The sequence below is a fragment of the Schistocerca cancellata genome, chromosome 3, assembly GCF_023864275.1.
Source record: "Schistocerca cancellata isolate TAMUIC-IGC-003103 chromosome 3, iqSchCanc2.1, whole genome shotgun sequence".
NCBI classification, from domain to species: Eukaryota; Metazoa; Arthropoda; class Insecta; order Orthoptera; family Acrididae; genus Schistocerca; species Schistocerca cancellata.
The window spans coordinates 221,864,176-221,885,172 of NC_064628.1; the positions used below are offsets into that span (position 1 = coordinate 221,864,176).

At 40.2% G+C, this 20,997-nt stretch overlaps 1 protein-coding gene across 5 annotated transcripts in view; it reads left to right on the top strand.

Annotated features, from left to right (window-relative positions):
* Positions 1-20,997, top strand: part of LOC126174851 (uncharacterized) — a 74,759-nt gene that overhangs the window by 39,723 nt on the left and 14,039 nt on the right. For all 5 annotated transcript variants that reach the window (XR_007535494.1, XM_049921239.1, XM_049921238.1 and 2 more), the window contains exons 7-9: positions 496-668; positions 10,265-10,375; positions 11,714-11,775. Coding sequence is in view for 4 of the 5 variants with exons in the window: in XM_049921239.1 (XP_049777196.1) it covers positions 496-668; positions 10,265-10,375; positions 11,714-11,775 (346 nt within the window). In the remaining variant the exon portion in view is untranslated. The remainder of the gene's footprint in view (positions 1-495; positions 669-10,264; positions 10,376-11,713; positions 11,776-20,997) is intronic.

Below are 20,997 nucleotides of genomic sequence, written 5' to 3' on the forward strand. Positions count from 1 at the left end.
TCCAATTTCAACATCAGATAACTATCAGTTACCAGTATTAGTAAACTGCTGTCTTCATATTTAGAAGATTTTTACCTGGGTTATGCTGAAAATGCCAATTTTTCTGATTTTTGTAAAAACCACTGTTATGTTGTTTGTTTATTGTTTATGCCTAAATTTCCTGTTACTAATAAGAAGTAGATTGCCAACACAAAAATGCCATAAGTGACCATTGAGGGTAGGAAAGTAAAACTTGCTCTTACATATCACAAAAAATTGGTTCAGAAATTTGGAATCTCAAACTGAAAAATTTGGAAATCTGTTCAATATTATGATGAAAATTGCCACACTGAATAATCCAATTGTGATAAATACCCATGTGATGCTTGAATGAACATTCATTTGAAATTTGTCAATTTAGTTAAGTGGAAAGCAGGTATGACAACGTTATTATAAAAAATTGATAAATGTATTTAAAGTTTAATTTGTTGCATTAATTAATGTTTATAATTGCAGCCTGATAGACAGACATTGATGTGGTCTGCAACATGGCCAAAAGATGTCAGAAATCTAGCAGAAGAATTTCTCAAAGACTACACACAGATTAATGTTGGCTCACTCCAGTTATCAGCAAATCATAACATTCTTCAGATAATCGATGTCTGCCAAGAGTATGAAAAGGAGCAGAAGTACGTATATATAAATTTTTGTTTCTGGACTAAGTTAAATGTTCCGAATAAAGGATATCTAGTACCTAATCTTCAGAAATGGAGGTGTCTTAAACTTAAAATGCAACAGAGTACAGTTTAAAATTTATGAAATTCATAATCCCTTTTAGGAGCATCCTTTCATCTGCATAGCAGTGTTTTCACGAAACTTTTCATTTTTCCTGTATGCTATTATCATTATTGTCCCCTGTAGTGCTAAGAAGGGATGGAGATAGATAGATAGATAGATAGATAGATAGATAGATAGATACGCTTACTGTAAACAATGGAAATTAAGAAACCGTTACAAAGGGAGGATGGGAGTGTCAGCTCTTGTAATGATGGCTGGTGTCAAAGCCTTAGTATTGGTGGCTGGTGTCAAAATGTAACGTTGTTGTTGTGGTCGTCTTCAGTCCTGAGACTGGTTTGATGCAGCTCTCCATGCTACTCTATCCTGTGCAAGATTCTTTATCTCCCAGTACCTACTGCAACCTACATCCTTCTGAATCTGCTTAGTGTATTCATCTCTTGGTCTCCCCCTACGATTTTTACCCTCAGCACTGCCCTCCAATACTAAATTGGTGATCGCTTGATGCCTCAGAACATGTCCTACCAACCGATCCCTTCTTCTGGTCAAGTTGTGCCACAAACTTCTCTTCTCCCCAATCCTATTCAATACTTCCTCATTAGTTATGTGATCTACCCATCTAATCTTCAGCATTCTTCTGTAGCACCACATTTCGAAAGCTTCTATTCTCTTCTTGTCCAAACTACACTCCTGGAAATTGAAATAAGAACCCCGTGAATTCATTGTCCCAGGAAGGGGAAACTTTATTGACACATTCCTGGGGTCAGATACATCACATGATCAGCACAATGTCGGCACTAGTACAGTGTATATCCACCTTTCGCAGCAATGCAGGCTGCTATTCTCCCATGGAGACGATCGTAGAGATGCTGGATGTAGTCCTGTGGAATGGCTTGCCATGCCATTTCCACCTGGCGCCTCAGTTGGACCAGCGTTCGTGCTGGACGTGCAGACCGCGTGAGACGACGCTTCATCCAGTCCCAAACATGCTCAATGGGGCACAGATCCGGAGATCTTGCTGGCCAGGGTAGTTGACTTACACCTTCTAGAGCACGTTGGGTGGCACGGGATACATGCGGACGTGCATTGTCCTGTTGGAACAGCAAGTTCCCTTGCCGGTCTAGGAATGGTAGAACAATGGGTTCGATGACGGTTTGGATGTACCGTGCACTATTCAGTGTCCTCATTGTGGCGCTCACCTGCACGGCGCCAAACACGCATACGACCATCATGTGCACCAAGGCAGAAGCGACTCTCATCGCTGAAGACGACACGTCTCCATTCGTCCCTCCATTCACGCCTGTCGCGACACCACTGGAGGCGGGCTGCACGATGTTGGGGCGTGAGCGGAAGACGGCCTAACGGTGTGCGGGACCGTAGCCCAGCTTCATGGAGACGGTTGCGAATGGTCCTCGCCGATACCCCAGGAGCAACAGTGTCCCTAATTTGCTGGGAAGTGGCGGTGCGGTCCCCTACGGCACTGCGTAGGATCCTACGGTCTTGGCGTGCATCCGTGCGTCGCTGCGGTCCGGTCCCAGGTCGACGGGCACGTGCACCTTTTGCCGACCACAGGCGACAACATCGATGTACTGTGGAGACCTGACGCCCCACGTGTTGAGCAATTCGGCGGTACGTCCACCCGGCCTCCCGCATGCCCACTATACGCCCTCGCTCAAAGTCCGTCAACTGCACATACGGTTCACGTCCACGCTGTCGCGGCATGCTACCAGTGTTAAAGACTGCGATGGAGCTCCGTATGCCACGGCAAACTGGCTGACACTGACGGCGGCGGTGCACAAATGCTGCGCAGCTAGCGCCATTCGACGGCCAACACCGCGGTTCCTGGTGTGTCCGCTGTGCCGTGCGTGTGATCATTGCTTGTACAGCCCTCTCTCAGTGTCCGGAGCAAGTATGGTGGGTCTGACACACCGGTGTCAAAGTGTTCTTTTTTCCATTTCCAGGAGTGTATTTACCGTCCATGTTTCACTTCCATACATGGCTACACTCCATACAAATACTTTCAGAAATGACTTCCTGACACTTAAATCTACACTCGATGTTAACAAACTCCTCTTCTTCAGAAACGCTTTCCTTGCCATTGCCAGTCTACATTTTATATCCTCTCTACTTCGACCATCATCAGTTATTTTGCTGCCCAAATAGCAAAACTCCTTTACTACTTTAAGTGTCTCATTTCCTAATCTAATACCCTCAACATCACCCGACTTAATTCAACTACATTCCATTATCCTCGTTTTGCTTTTGTTGATATTCATCTTATATCTTCCCTTCAAGACACCATCCATTCCATTCAACTGCTCTTCCAAGCCCTTTGCCGTCTCTGACAGAATTACAATGTCATTGGCGAACCTCAAAGTTTTTATTTCTTCTCCGTGGACTTTAATACCTATCCAAATTTTTCTTTTGTTTCCTTTACTGTTTGCTCAATATACAGATTGAATAACATCGGGGACAGGCTACAACCCTGTCTCACTCCCTTCCTAACTGCTGCTTCCCTTTCATGCCCCTCGACTCTGCCATCTGGTTTCTGTACAAATTGTAAATAGCCTATCGCTCCCTGTATTTTACCCCTGCCACCTTTAGAATTTGAAAGAGAGTATTCCAGTCAACATTGTCAAAAGTTTTCTCTAAGTCCACAAATGCTAGAAGTGTAGGTTTGCCTTTCCTTAATCTATTTTCTAAGATAAGTCGTAGGGTCAGTATTGCCTCACGTGTTCCAACATTTCTGCGGAACCCAAACTTATCTACGCCGAGGTTGGCTTCTACCAGTTTTTCCATTCGTCTGTAAAGAATTTGCGTTAGTATTTTGCAGCTGTGACTTAGTAAACTGATAGTTCGGTAGTTTTCACATGTGTCAACACCTGCTTTCTTTGGGATTGGAATTATTATATTCTTCTTGAAGTCTTAGGGTATTTCGTCTGTCTGTTACATCTTGCTCACCAGGTGGTAGAGTTTTGTCAGGACTGGCTCTCCCAAGTCCGTCAGTAGTTCTAATGGAATATTGTCTATTCCCGGGGCCTTGTTTCGACTTAGGACTTTCAGTGCTCTGTCAAACTCTTCAATCATATCTCCCATTTCATCTTCATCTACATCCTCTTCCATTTCCATAATATTGCCCTAAAGTACCTCGCCCTTGTGTAGACCCTCTATATACTCCTTCCACCTTTCTGCTTTCCCTTCTTTGCTTAGAACTGGGTTTCCATCTGAGCTCATGCAAGTGGTTCTCTTTTCTCCAAAGGTCTCTTTAATTTTCCTGTAGGCAGTATTTGTCTTACCCCTCGTGAGATAAGCCTCTACATCCTTACATTTGTCCTCTAGCCATGCCTGCTTAACCATTTTGCACTTCCTGTCGATCTCATTTTTGAAACGTTTGTATTCCTTTTTGCCTGCTGCATTTACTGCATTTTTATATTTTCTCCTTGCATCAATTAAATTCAATATTTCTTCTGTTACCCAAGGATTTCTACTAGCCCTTGTCTTTTTACCTACTTGATCCTCTGCTGCCTTCACTACTTCATCCCTCAGAGCTACCCATTCTTTTTCTACTGTATTTCTTTCCCCCATTCCTGTCAATTGTTCCCTTATGCTCTCCCCGAAACTCTGTACAACCTCAGGTTTAGTCAGTTTATCCAGGTCCCATCTCCTTAAATTCCCACCTTTTTGCAGTTTCTTCAGTTTTAATCTACAGTTCATAACCAATAGATTGTGGTCAGAGTCCACATCTGCCCCTGGAAATGTCTTACAATTTAAAACCTGGTTCCTAAATCTCAGTCTTACCATTATATAATCTATCTGATACCTTTTAGTATCTCCAGGATTCTTCCATGTATACAGCCTTCTTTTATGATTCTTGAAGCAAGTGTTAGCTATGATGAAGTTATGCTCTGTGCAAAATTCTACCAGGCGGCTTCCTCTTTCATTTCTTACCCCCATTCCATATTCACCTACTATGTTTCCTTCTCTTCCGTTTCCTACTGTCGAATTCCAGTCACCCATGACTATTAAATTTTCATCTCCCTTCACTACCTGAATAATTTCTTTTATCTCATCATACATTTCATCAATTTCTTCATCATCTGCAGAGCTAGTTGGCATATAAACTTGTACTGCTGTAGTAGGCATGGGTTTCGTGTCTATCTTGCATTCACTATGCTGTTGGTAGTAGCTTACCGCACTCCTATTTTTTTATTCATTATTAAACCTACTTCTTCATTACCCCTATTTGATTTTGTGTTTATAACCCTGTATTCACCTGACCAAAAGTCTTGTTGCTCCTTCCACCGAACTTCACTAATTCCCACTATATCTAACTTCAACCTATCCATTCCCCTTTTTAAATTTTCTAACCTAGCTGCCCGATTAAGGGATCTGACATTCCACGCTCCAATCTGTAGAACGCCAGTTTTCTTTCTCCTGATAACGACGTAGTCCCCGCCTGGAGATCCGAATGGGGGACTATTTCACCTCCGGAATATTTTACCCAAGAGGACACCATCATCATTTAACCATACAGTAAAGCTGCATGCCATCAGGAAAAATTACGGCTGTAGTTTCCCCTTGCTTTCAGCTGTTCGCAGTACCAGCACAGCAAGGCCGTTTTGGTTAGTGTTGCAAGGCCAGATCAGTCAATCATCCGGACTGTTGCCCTGCAACTACTGAAAAGGCTGCTACCTCTCTTCAGGAACCACACGTTTGTCTGGCCTCTCAACAGATACCCCTCCATTGTGGTTGCACCTACGGTACGGCCATCTGTATCGCTGAGGCACGCAAGCCTCCCCACCGACGGCAACGTCCATGGTTCATGGGGGTAGGAAACTTTACGTTGCTGATTTTGTAATGAGTGCTCGGTGACTCTTACTGCTAAAGAAATAAAGTTGAACAGCAACAAAAATGTTTCAATGATATTCTGTTACCGTATCAGTTACAATGAATAAGGATGATAACATAGACCCGTTTTGGATGAGTCTGTTTCGTCTGTCAGGCATCAGGTTCCGAGCAACACCTGACATTTATTTTGATAGCAGTGTTGGAGGAGGGAACATTCTGTATTGCTAAAATAGATTGCTGGAGAATGAAACATATTACCATTCCACATCCATCACTCAAAAAGGATCCTAGTTGTTAATTCATTCTTGTTAAATATAAATCGCCCTCATGGGTGACTTCAACTTGCTCCACTGTCCAGGTACAGTGAAGAGATGCTTCATTATTTTGACTCGTTGATGAGGTTGATTTCCTGTAGGCAGCCCAAAATTAAATATTTTGGTATTGCATAAAAGAGAAAGGTATGCCAGTCACAGAAGTTTTTTGTGGTTTACCTGGAATTGATAGTCAGAAATTTTATGCACTGTATGTCCCTTTCTTGCTACTCATGCAGTTGGCTTGTTTTATTATTTCTGTGGCCACTGTCTTTGTGCTACAGCAGTGAGATAGGGACTACAGTTCTTTGAGGACTCGTATTACCCTACGTTAACATATGACCATTTTAAAGTTAAGCAACAGTGACATTGTCATTAACATTGGTGTTTTGAAATAAAGATACTATAGTGGAACCTTGTGTAGGCAGCATTATTCACTTTAGAATCTCACTCACAGTGTGAAACACTCCTCTTTAAGCAGAACAGGTTATCCTGTACAAATTTATGTAAAATATGGTAATGCAGAAAATTAAGTTCTTTGGTGGTCATTTCTTGACTGTGATCTTCCACAAACTCCTCAATATTGTTTTTATCCAGTTCTAATCTTGTGCTTTTGGCCAAAGACACAATCTCATTGACTACAGGCTCCACAGGTACTGACTAAAACAAACACCTCAGAGTCACATTCGACAAAGCACTGCGGCCAAAACCTCTTCCAGGAAGAAGGGAGAGTACTCTTTGTAACCCCTTCCCATGCCTTTTCTATCATTTTGTCATAGGCAACGATGTTGAATTGATATTTCCAAAACTGAGAATGAGATTGGTAGCTTCAGTCAATTCAAAGCAATGCTCAATGGGTGGTTTAGTGTAGAGTTTCTTAAAATTAGAAATAATCTGGTGGTACATAGGCTGGATTAATGGAGTGGTGTTGGGAGGCAGAAATTGGATCTTGATAAATTAAAACTCTTCAAGGAGTTTGTCTTGTAGGCCTGGAGAATGGGCAGGAGTGTCGTCCATAAAAAGCAAGACCTGGAGTGGCAGATTTATTCAAGCAAGTATTTTTTCACTGAAGAGCCAAACACTTCATTGATCCACACAAAAAAGATCATGTGTCACCCAAGCCTTGTTGTTAGACCCCCCCCCCCCCCCCAATCACATTTTACCTGCTCTTCTGGACTTCACACTTCTTGAAGGCTTGTGGGGTTTCCGAATGCAAACAGCGGTTTAATTTTCAAAACACCCCTTACATTGGCACAGAATAGTAGTGTGAGGTGGTCTTTCATTGGTCTGTGATGGGGCAGTGCGGTCTCCTCCGCTGTTATAAAGGTGCATTTTGGCATCTTTTTTCAGCATAGACCCGTCTTGTCACAATTAAAAACCTTTTGCGGCAGATTATACGCAGAATCTAAGAGCACTTTGAAGTTGCTGATAAAGTTCTCTGCTGCCTTTGTGTTGGAGCTGGCAGTTTGCTGCACCTCACAACGCTATGGATGCTGGTATTTCTCTTAAACTTCTTGAACAATCGACGACTTCTTCGGCCGCTAATGACCCTTTCGTTGTTATGAGGTTGGCAAAAATTATTGTCGCATTCTCATAAACGTTGTTCTTGTTGAAAGTGTCGCCTTGCAGTTGCTTTTCATTTATTGATATAGTGAGCAACCTTTCGACATCATCCAGAATACGAAACTGTTGTTTACTCTTGTCACTTCCTTGGAAGGAAGCATCTTTTACTTAATCTTGTCCTTGTCCTTGTTCTTGAGGATAGTGCAAATATTTGATGTAGACCAATTGTATGTTCGTGCTAAATCAGCAACACTCAGATAATGTTCGTGTTTATCAATGATTCTACATTTCATTTCGAAGGTAATATTCTTTCTTTTAGGGTTGTCTCTTGTGGCTGTATTTTCGGGGACATCTCTACGAAGGTTATTAAAATTTGCACACAAAAAAACACTGTGTGATCACAAGTTTAGATAAGTGTGTGCTCAAAACTGCACTAAGATGGTAGCAGAAAGAGCACTCAACCAAAACTGAAAGACAAAGTTAATATGCTGCTGCCGACAGTGGAAGGTGTTGATGTTGTTGAATGTTTTCCCGCTGCATGCAAAGGGCTGGTGTTGTGACACTAAATCATCATTCGTTGTGTGAAACATCATTCATTAAACAAGTCATTTTTTTATAATTTGTTTTGCTCATTATGTGAACTGCACATTATGGGAGGTGCACGTTCAGCAAGGTACCACTGTATTTGAATTTTCTAGGAACACAGTTAACTGAAAATCTAGACCTACATTAATTCGAAGAAACTTACCTTTGTGTAATGGGAACCAGCATTGCAGTCACTTTCTTTGCTTCTCTCTGTGTCTGGAGGGTTCTTGCATTGGTGTTGTAATTTTGATATTCCTCCCTGACTCCTTTCTCCATAAATATTTCCACCATATGATCATACTGCCTAATCAGACTGTGGTATTTTACAAAGGTGCCTAAATAATTAAGGTAATTATCTCTGGTGGGGTACCGTGTACAATTTAAATTACATATCTATATAATGTAAATGGATAGATAAAAAAATCTACTCACCAAGTGGCAAGGAAAACACACACACACACACACACACACACACACACACACACACACACACACACACACACACACGTACGTTTAAATTTTACAAACTTCCGGGAGCCTATGACTCCTCCTTATGGCAGAAGAGTTGAAGGGGTGAAGGAAAAGTATTGGAGAGGTTTAGGAAAAGGGGTACAGTTCAGAAAAGTCACCCAGAACCCCGGGTCAGGGGAGACATACTGGACGGAATGAAAAGTAAAGACTGAGTGTTGGGGACTGCACCGTTGTTAAATTACATGTCTAGATAGAAATGGTAATTGAATACGTAATGAAAGAAGTAAACTTGTCAGAGGTTAGTGCTGCAGGGTCATTGGTAGGCACACAGATAAAATTGAGAACATTGTTAGCTATCTTACTGATGTAATAGTTGTATTAGCTGTGCAGGATAAGTAGCAATATCCTAGTTTTTCGCATGTGTAACACAAATGTTAAAGACTTAAAAGTCGTCTGTGAAATTATTTGTGTGGACTGTAGTCTTGGGCAGAACTAGACACACACTAGAAGTGGTTCAGAGAAGTAGAGAATAAAAGCTTTTTGAAAAGTTGTGACGATTAGATGAGTAGGCAACTAATGAAGAGGCATTGAATCTAATAGAGGAGAATACATCTTTATGGCAGAACTTGACTAAACTTAGATGGACACATCCTGAAGCACTGAGTAGTAGTAAATGTGATAGAGGGATGCCAAGGCTTGTCAGTAGTGAGCAGGTTCAAATGGATGTAGGCTGCTGTAGTTCTGTAGGGAAGAGATTTGCATGGGGCAGACAAACATGGAGAGCCGCGTTATGACCTTTAGCTGTATGCTGTGTAAGACCTTTACTGAGTTATTTACACTGATTCACTGGTTTTTGAAGTATGACTCCCAAACTTAAGACCGTAAATCTTTCAAAACCCGTAACAACTCATTGGTGTGAGTGTTCTTTGACATAGAGGACAAATTATTTAGTTTTCTCAGTGATCCCAAATTCTTGAGAGTATTTGTTAAAAGAATGGCTACTCAGAGTTCTTACAGTCAACTGGTTCCACACCTGTGTTGTTATTGACTCAGCTATAAATTTACAAGGTGGATTATTGTTATAACATAATTCTAGTTATCATCATCTTCTTCTTTTTCTTCTTACATAAAGATGCTATTTATCCACGTTAAAGTTTATTGAACGGAAATGGTATTTCTTGATAGCTACGGAGAATCCCTTACATTGCAGCAGTTGTAAAATGATAGGACTGTCTATGTACTTTCCATATAAAAGGCAGTGTAATTCATTTGTATACTGCTAAAGGGGTCTTCTTCAATGATTTGGAAAATATTTCATTGATGCCCATTGTAGCATTACTCCTTTTGCAGAAGCCTGTCAATCACCAGTATAGAGCATTGGCAGTGTCAGCTTAATGCAGCTCTGCAATTATGATGATTGAAAGGTAGCTTTCATTATAATCTCATCATTGTTTGCATGTAAATATTTTTTCTCAGTTTTTAGGCTCTACGGCATTTTTGCGAGTGTTAATGAATTTCATAAGTTCTGTGATTTTTCTCTGGTGAGGTGAAATTATAATAATTACGAAACATCTGTTACAATGTTTTTTGCTAGTCCTTTAATGTTGTATTAAGTTATCGAAAAGGTTAGAGTATCTTGCAGGATAAATAAGTGGTAACATAAGGAGTTGGACAATCATTTTATTGATAGTAATCCAGTTAATATTTTGCAGGTTAAGCACGCTATTAAAAGAAATAATGGCTGAGAAAGAGAATAAAAGCATAGTGTTCATAGAAACAAAGAGGCGTGTCGATGAAATTACGAGAAAAATGCGACGTGATGGGTAAGTAGTGACAGAAGTGACTTGCACAAAATTTTGAAATGCTCACTTTCGTTAATTTTGAACAGATTCCAGATACTTCTTTACTAGTTCATTAAGTGTAAGTGCAATCTCTCAAATCATTTTTGGAATGAGAAAGGGAGGAGTTACCAATTTTAGATAATGGAATTTAAATTGTATTAATTTTGTAAGCCTTAAATTTGTTGATACAGACTGGAACTTCAGGGAGCTGTCGAGAGTTTTTCCTTCTACAAAGAAATTCCTTCACATTTTCTTCAGATATTCTAAGGGGTAGCCTAATTTCTGTCATTGTTTTATCCAGACATGGTTTGTCATGCTTTATGAAGACTATCAGTTTCTACTGTACAATAGTTGTAAAGAAGCCATGGATACAAGTGCCTTATTCAATCTGAAAAGTAAATTCAGTTTTTTATTAGTGCTGGAAGTAGTGTGTGAGTAACATTTGTTTCTCAGGCTTGTTCTGTAGCTTAGCTTTGAGTTGGAATAGAGGAAAGGTAACACTGCTTCTCCTTACCTTCATTAGCCCTCTAAAAAAAGGCACTGCCATTGAAATCATCTTCTTCCCTCTTGAAACCTGGCTGTTTTCAGCAATGATATAATTCAGAAAAATTGATGAAAAATTCATAAACAGTTTTTATTTCTATTTTCGTGAAGGTTTGGCAGACTTCACAAAAATAAAATAATAAAGGCAAATCAGGTTTGAAGCACATTGTTAGAGAACTTACTTCTGGGAACCACAAACTTACAGAAATTAGCACTTTTAGGGGTTTTCTTTTGTTCTCTGATAGTATTATTTTGTGTGTGATGGTGCTTAGACACACTCTCTCTAGCAAACACAAGAATTGATGCATTAGCTCAAATTTGAAATTTTTGAAGGTCCACTAACATTTTCTGGGCTTGAAAAATATTCAGATCCACACAAAAAGTACCCTTTGATTGTTGTGAAAATCTTCCACTGACCTGTCACCAGGTGGCTGTAATTTTGGGCTGCATAATAAAAAATATATATATGGATACCCTTCATACTATAGTGATGTTTGTTGATTGAAACCACATGATGTTGCAGTGTGCATTGGACACCCACTTTCACATGTATTACATTGTTTTTATAATCTGTTCGGTGCGATTTTTCACATGGTGTTTGTTACAGTGTTAACTTTTGTTGCTTCACAGCAAGAATGTATGATATATAGATTGGATCAGCATATTTTGTTGCCTCAAAGATTTTAAAAAGTTCATCTTTAGAAATTTATGGTAATGGATGTTGCATTAATGTAAATTTTGTGGTTGAAATTTACTATTACAGTGGACTTATTACAGGTGGCCAGCATCTTGCATCCATGGAGACAAATCTCAACCAGAGAGAGACTGGGTTCTTCAAGGTTGGTTTTAGAAAACGTGTTAACATTGTTATTTTGTAATACATGAGCATTATATGTTTTTAGCCTGCACTTGACCTCCGCAATGGGTCTCCGTCTCTCCTTAACACAACTTGAATTTAACAGCAAATAAAGACAGCAATAACAGCAACTAAAGAAAGCAGTGAGAATTTCCTGCCATTGGTGTTGCTTTTGGTATTAAGACCAATGTCTCACTTAAATTCTTGTAATACCAAGGTTGTAATGCGTTGGTGTGCAAAATTTTTTACTGTCAACTGCTAATTGATCAGTTTCCAGTAGCATTGGCAATGTTTTGTGCGCTGATTGGGGCAGTATTTTGCTGAAATTGGTTACAGATATAAAATTGCTTCCAATTTGTTGCTTGGTTTTAAATGTCATGATCGTACGTGGATAAATGTCTGGAACATTTTACCATTAGATTATTAATAAATTCATTGTGTCTTGTGACAGGTGGATCTAAGACCTGACTATACATTGATAGTGTTGCCTCCTTCCTTGACATAACTGTCCTTAACATGCATTGAATTGTACAGGAGGTATAGATATATATGGGAACTAAACCTTCAGTGTTCAGATTAGAGTTTGATTCCATCCTCGAAGTGCCCGACGGGACCCTTAGAGATACTGTTGCTAACTTACAAGCATACCAGTTGGCATTTCCAAGGCAACTATGATTTCAGACTTTAGTAGTTGCTCATGAAGTGTTTAAGTAAGGTTAGATTTTCAGCATCAGTTCATGGTTTAAAAATTAACAAGAGCTTAAATCCAAAAATAGAGAATAATTCCATTACACTTTGCATCTAGCTAAAGACAATTTCCATTGGTCCTAATGAGCTTATCTTCTTCTCACCATGGAAATATTTTTTTATAGTTTTCCGAGGCTGAGATGCTGAATGCCTCCTGTGAGTTTTCTGTCATATCTGCTACATAGCCGAACAACAAATACTTATTTGGTCACTTTTCATCCTAATTAATAGAAAAAGGTTGAACATAATTCACTTTGTGATTAACATTTTTTGGGAAAAAACTGCCACATAAGAGCCTTATCATGATCTGGCAATCAGTTCTTTAATATTAATAATTTAAGCTGTGTGTTTTTATGTACAGTTTGAGCTCTCACTCGTTTTCTAGTAAAAGTACCACATAACCAAAATTAGTGTTTCGCCACCCACTCCCCTCAACCTACAGAATAACCTTGAGCATTCCTCTCTCAACCTAGCACCCTATGAGTCTGCGAAGGGCAAGTCCATGCACCCATCCACTACCCCCTACTGCAGTCCGGATACTAGCATTGTCTACCCAGGGCCAAGTGCGAAAGTGGTAGTTTTATATAACAGCTGTGCTACAATTACTGTGCACCATTCAATATGGACATGACAAGTAATCCACTGTCTACTCACTTGGATTGCAACTGCAAAAGTGAGGCAAACTCCAAACCTGACCATCTGCTTTCCAGACATGCTGCACACTACTACGCTAATGACTTCAACAGCTGCTTCAGTATGTGGGCCATTTGGATACTCACTCCCATATCAAGTTTTTCTCAACTATGCCGGTGGGAATTCTCTCCCCAGCAGACCCTGCGCAGTTGCAATCCCCTTGCCCCAAACCTCCACTAAGCAGTTTCCCATTACCTCAACTTATTTTTGCCTACTCTCCTCTGTCTACACATCTCCCTCCCTCCCTCCCTCCCTCTCCTCTTCCTCTCTCTCTCTCTCTCTCTCTCTCTCTCTCTCTCTCTCTTTCTCTCTTTTAAATGCTCTACCCACAGAATTAATTTTGTCTTGTTTTGCAGTCACTGAATCATCTGTTGTGAGAGACCTGCCTCATTGCCATGTGTGTTCTTCCCTAACTGAGTGAGGTGACGCAATGGTTAGCACACTGGACTCGCTTTCAGGAGGAGGATGGTTCAAACCCATGTCCAGCCATTGAGATTTAGGTTTTCCATGATTTCCCTAAATTGCTTCAGACAAATGTCAGGGTGGTTCCCCTTTGGAAGGGCCTGGCCGGGCCGACTTCCCAGTTCTTCCCTAGTCTGATGGGATCAATGACCTTACTGTTTGGTCCCCTCCCCCAAATCAACTAACAAACTTTCCCAACCCCCACCCCACCTCCATCAGCCTGGGCAACTGCTTTCAGTAATTAGTGTTTGTCTGGGTCTGTCTGTGAATGTGTGTACTTTAGTAGTAAAAGTACAAGAGCTCAAAAGCTAATGTGAATACTGTTCTATGTTGTGTGTTTCTATGCCCCACCCATCAGTCCACTATAGGTGGAGTGGTTGACTTTCCCTTCTATTACGTATTGTTTCATCCAGACATCTCCATTTTTAAAAGTAGTTACAATGCTTCTAACTTGTTTTACTTTGTTTGGTTTGGTTAGGTTATTAAAGCAGGTTTCCAGTGATTTTGTTTGTTGGTTACTGGTCAGTGGGAAGTTTCTGCCACTGATTTCTGAAACACAAAACAAAACTGGATGCCGACTTGTTCTGTCATGTGTACAAACTACAGTTATGAACTCGTGGAAAAAATTTGCAAAAAAATTACTATCCTACCTAGTCGAAGCTTCAACATAGATGGTGTTGGATAAAGTTATTACGACTCTGAGCTATTAACAAGTTGCAGGAGAACCAATCGGTACCTGCGGTAAATGCATTCATGTTGTGTTTTAATGTACTCCCGCACTGCCCTTTCCAGCTTGTTGCTGCCGCTTGCATTGGCTTGCTTCAGTGTTGGAGTGAGGTGAAGATATGATGGCTAACATGTTAAGGCCTTTTACACATACTTAATATTTCCTCCTTTCTTCATTTAGCTTTGTGTCCTTAACAAGTAATGAATTAAACAGAAGGTAAAGTAATAAGGGGAACTTATGCCTTCGGTGTTAAAACATGACTATATCCTCTTAAGATATGACAGTATGTCTATGTGACTGTCTCCAGGAAAAGTGCACAAAGTAAAAAAGAAAAGAGTTATCTCACTTTATTGTGTGTTCTGATGGTACTCAAAATGACAGCTGGCTTTAGTGTGAACTAGAAGCCTTCACTTATAAAACAGGATTTTTCCATTCTACCTATAGTGCTCAATTATGGGGAATGCAACTTTAACAGACACTTACATGTGGACCCTCGATATAGATACCAGGTGATGTTTGGAGCCAATACAAAATCAGCAGTTGCATCCTTCAGTTTCCATTTTATAAAAAATTCCATGTGGGAAAAATATATATAAAAAACAAAGATGCTGTGACTTACCAAACGGGAAAGTGCTGGTAGATAAACACAATAAAAAACACACAAACACACACTCAAATTTGCCAGACATACCAGCAATTAAAGGAACAGCCATGGGTACCAGGATGGCCCCCTCGTACGCCAACCTATTTATGGGTCGCTTAGAGGAAGTCTTCTTGGTTACCCAAGCATGCCAACCCAAATTCTGGTACAGATTTATTGATGACATCTTCATGATCTGGATTCACAGTGAAGAGCAACTCCAGAATTTCCTCTCCAACCTCCTTTGGTTCCATCAGATTCACCTGGTCCTACTCCAAATTCCATGCCGCTTTCCTTGACGTTAACCTCCATCTGTCCAATGGCCAGCTTCACACATCTGTTCACATCAAATCCACCAACAAGCAACAGTACCTCCATTATGACAGCTGCCACCCATTCCATATCAAATGGTCACTTCCCTACAGCTTAGGTCTTAGTGGCTAACAAATCTGCTCCAGTCCTGAATCCCTGAACCATTACACCAATAACCTGAAAACAGCTTTCGCATCCTGCAACTACCATGCTGACATGGTACAGAAGCAAATAGCTAGAGCCACTTCCTCGTCCTCTCAAACCCAGAACCTCCCATAGAACAACCGCAAAAGTGCCCCACTTGTGACAGGATACTTTCCAGGACTGGATCAGACTCTGAATGTGGCTCTCCAGCAGGGATACGACTTCCTCAAATCCTGCCCTGAAATGAGATCTATCCTTCATGAAATCCTCCCCACTCCACCAAGAGTGTCTTTCCGCCGTCCACCTAACCTTCGTAACCTCTTGGTTCATCCCTATGAAATCCCCATACCACCTTCCCTACCCTCTGGTTCCTACCCTTGTAACCGCCCCCAGTGTAAGACGTGTCGCATGCACCCTCCCACCACCACCACCACCACCACCACCACCACCACCACCACCTACTCCAGTCCTGTAACCCGGAAGGTGTACACAGTCGGAGGCAGAGCCACGTGTGAAGGCACTCACATGATTTACCAACTGACATGCCTACACTGTGAAGCCTTCTATGTGGGAATGACCAGCAACAAACTGTCCATTCGCGTGAACAGACACAGGCAGACAGTGTTTGTTGGTAATGAGGATCACCCTGTGGCTAAACATGCCTTGGTGCATGGCCAGCACATCTTGGCACAGTGTTACACCGTCCGAGTTATCTGGATACTTCCCACTGACACCAACCTATCAGAACTCCGGAGATGGGAACTTGCCCTGCAGTATATTCTCTCTTCCCATTACCCACCAGGCCGCAACCTCCGCTAATTTCAAGTTGCCGCCGCTCATACCTCATCTTTTCCTCTGTAGTTCCGCCTCGATGGACATCTCTGCCCAACCTCCTTGCATTTGCATATGTCTGCCTGTGTGTGTGTGTGTGTGTGTGTGTGTGTGTGTGTGTGTGTGTGTGTGTGTGTGTGTGTGTTCTCGTCTCTATCAACATACCAACGCTTTAGTTTGGTAAGTTACAGCATCCTAACTTACCAAACAAGAAAGCGATGGTATGTTGATAGGCACAACGAAAAACACACTACTGCCCATATTTTGCCACGTGGAATGTTTCCGTCTGGATCTGTATTCGACAAATTAGTCGTGGGTTTGACTGCATGATGATTTTTGCTGACAATCCAGAGCAGTCCACTCTCTTTGACCTATTAAGTACTTCTGTCTTCTGTGGGATCCTGTAATAAAGTTATTGTGCCAAGAATGGCTGTGATTGAATATTGGAGAGTCTGAGATGCAGTGCCAAATGCACAGCTAGCAATAACAAACAAAGGAAGAAATGTTTTGCTTTTTCATTAGGATGTCCTGGTTATTTTTAGTTGTGCATTGTAGGCTGCTTTGTTTCCCAGTTTTTCAAATCTTTATTTTTTTCTGCAAGTCTGATTTTCCATTGCATTAAGTACATCGCTATTTTGCAAATGTTGATAAATTGTAAGAATAAAAGGAGCTGAGCATTTGAGATGCCTGTACTGATTACAGCAGAAAGACTTACTATTTTTAAGTGATTGTGTCTGGCAACAAAAAATACATGTGATGTGAATATACATATTAAGATTTGGCCTCCTTTCTTGGCATGGCTTTGTGTCATAACAAGTCATGAATGAAACAGGAGGTATATCAATATGTGGGAAATTTATGCCTTCGGTGTTCAGACTAATATGTTTGGATTCCATCCTCGTAGAGCCCAACAGAACCTCCTGAGATTATGTTGCATACTCCTCAGCATCCCATGACATATTTACAAAGAAATTTGGCATCAATAGTAACAATTATAGTAGAGACATAATGTCCTTATCCTATTTCACCAACTGACAAAATTTAATTTTAACCTTGTTGGAAGTTATTCCTTAGTTCACCCAGATTTATTTTTTAATGTGTCCTTAATTCACTTCATTAGAAAAAAATTTTTGCTATTAATAAGTGACGGTTTGGATCTAGTGAGTAGTTTCACTGTGAGTGAGAGGGGGATTTACAGTTCCTCACCCAACATTTTAGCTCCTCGATGTTGTAAACTGGTTAGTTACATTACTATAGAGAATAATTTCAAACTCAGCTATATGTTTTATGTTGCATACAGTATCTGTAATTGTTTCTATGTTAGTTTCCATTTGTTTTGCTTTGGTTGTGTTGTCAAAGTGAACTTCTACTGGATCTCGTGCAAGCTGAATTCTCTCCAGTGAGGGGTTTCTGATTTCTGTAGTGAGAATCAGAACTTGATGGTAACATATTATTGTCATGCCTGCGAATTCTACATTTAGGATCATGGACAAACATTTGCAAAATTCAGTGCAACCTATGTTTGGTTGATAGGGAAAATGGTATGTAGTACAAACACTTAGTGGGAGAAACCTGTGGTAACTGCACTGTCTGTGGGGAATGAATTCTTGTTTGTTTTACAAATCCTCCCTCCCAGTTGATATATTGAAATAATTTGGCAGTGTGTTAGGGTATTACTGTGTGTGTGTGTGTGTGTGTGTGTGTGTGTGTGTGTGTGTGTGTGTGTGCGCAAATCAAGGATTAATTATACATTTATAATACTACCTCATTGTTTGGCATGGGCTTGTCCTCTTATGTCATGAATTAGGCAGGGGATAGACATTTGGATTCCATCCTTGTAGAGCTCTATATTACCTCCCATGTGTTACCGTCTCCAGGAGAACAAATCCTAAGTAAGGAATAAGCAAGCCACATTTTACTGTATTGCATACTCGAGTACTACTCCACATGACAACTGATTAGTGTAAACTAAATGCCTCTAGTCATGTCATAAAATTGGATTTCTTTGTTTTTCTTGAACGTGTTGCCCCAATACTGTTGTATTGTGGGAATAGCAGTTTTGACCAGTGCTTATGTGCTTAATGGTGTTAGATTGACTTTTTGGTGAGAAGTTTTTTTTGGAAATTCTGCAAATACTTTACTGAAATTCATGTCCAGCACATAGAGCCCCCTCCCCTTACTTACTGAGTGTTTAAAAACTTTATGTGCAACTTACAATTAAGTTTCCTGCTGATAGTTGCATGTGTGTTTACATAGGCTTCTTTGGCTGGTGTCCTATGTGTGCCTCAACACAATTGCTGACAGTGGAAAGAACTTTACACACACAATGATCAGTGAAGTAATCTTTCATCCTGTGTGGTCTTCTCATCCTGTCATACATAAGACATGAGTTTGCCAAGAGCTTCTGTAGTGTGAATGCTACTGGGGGGAGGGAAGGGGGGCTGCCTTCATTAGTGACAAACACAAAATGAGTCTATGTGATTGCCGTAAGCTTAGTGACAACAGTGCATCCTAATTTAAGTTATACAATATAGCACTGAAGATGGTCACTCAGTGACAGAAAATCGATTTTGCGATAGTAAAAAATATACGACCAATGCTGTCTCTTTTTTTCAAGTATACAAAATGAGAAATCGTGTATCAGAGACTTTGCAGAGAAGTGGTCAAAACATTGGGCAGTTGCTTTAGTTTTTCAGGATGTCCATGACTTTAGTAGTTTATTAGTGCATGTTGTGTTCCAATTAGTTAAATTTTTGTAGCTGTAGTTCCAAGCTTAGTTGGTTTAGGCATATTGTTAAATTTATAAAGATTAATGATGAAATGTAAGTGTCAAGTTATGTACTTTCTGATGCCTATCAAATTTTGTAAGAAGTTTTCTGCACTTGCACAAATATAGGAAATGAGATTGTACAAAAGATTTCTCCTCCTTTCTTGGCATGGCCTTGTGTCCTTAACATGTCATGAATTAAACAGGAGGTATAGTAATGAGTGGGAACTTATGCCTTCGGTGTTCAAACAAGATGTTTGAATTCCATCCTCGTAGTGCCCGACAGTAGCTATCATGTTACTATTTCCAGGACAACATATCACAGTTAAAATCAGTATTGTACTGTGTGTATTCTGATAACTCAAACTGCTTTAGTTTAAATTAAGTCTCCAGTTAAAAACTGGATTTCTGTGTATTGTGATTGTTGTTTGACCATTACTGCTAGATTATGGGGAAAGGAGTTTTAACACATATGGATCACAGTACAAAAATACTCTTTGTAGAATTCCCATCCAAAGGAGTGTGAATTTACAATTTTTTTCACTCACTGAGATTTTTCCTTGCTATTGTAAAACTTTCGGTGTAATATTTATGGTGTGGTGTCATGCAGGTAGTGTTACATTTGTGTGTTTTTAGTAGACTTATCAACAAATTACTTGCGGGTTTGACTGCATGATGATTGTCGTTGACAGTCTAGAATGGTTCATGGCCTTTGTACTTCAACATTATGCAATCCTGTCATCCAGTTGTCATATGGTTGCAGAGAACTACTGTGATATGAATATTGAAGAGACTGAGATCCAGTGCCATATACATAGCTAACAATAACAAATGAAAGAAGAAATATCGGTTACTTTTTAATACAAGGCATTCTAGTAATTTCTTGTTGTGCATAGTATCTGCTCTGTTTCCCAAATAGATTTTTTTTGTAGCTGTATTTCAGGTTCACCATTGCATTAAGTATATTGTTATTTTGCAGATATTATTTACAAAAATGAACATCAATGGAGCTGACTGTTTGAGATGCGTGTACTTAACACACCTGAAAGAGACTGTCATTTTTTGTATGTTGTTGTGTAGCAACAGGAATGTGACGATACATAAAGATTTGGCCTCCTTTCTTGGCATGGCTTTGTGTCTCTAACATGCCATGAATTAAATAGGAGGTATAGCAACGTGTGGGAACTTTATGCCTTCGGTGTTCAGACTAATGTTTGGATTCCATCCTCGTAGAGCCCAACAGAGATCTTTCCAATAATGGATGTAATAGAACCCTGCCATAATAAGTTATTAGTGAATTGGTTATGCTTAAGTGTGTATGGGTGTATGGTCCATTGTTTAGGACTGAATTGCCAATATTCATACTTACGAATGGGCAGTTATAGTTAAGTGCATCCATAAATCTGCCGATTGCTGTTTGAATATTGTACATAAAGATTTGGCCTCCTTTCTTGGCATGGCTTTGTGTCTCTAACATGTCATGAATTAAATAGGAGGTATAGCAACGTGTGGGAACTTTATGCCTTCGGTGTTCAGACTAATGTTTGGATTCCATCCTCGTAGAGCCCAACAGAGATCTTTCCAATAATGGATGTAATAGAACCCTGCCATAATAAGTTATTAGTGAATTGGTTATGCTTAAGTGTGTATGGTCCATTGTTTAGGACTGAATTGCCAATATTCATACTTACGAATGGGCAGTTATAGTTAAGTGCATCCATAAATCTGCCGATTGCTGTTTGAATATTGTACATAAAGATTTGGCCTCCTTTCTTGGCATGGCTTTGTGTCTCTAACATGTCATGAATTAAATAGGAGGTATAGCAACGTGTGGGAACTTTATGCCTTCGGTGTTCAGACTAATGTTTGGATTCCATCCTCG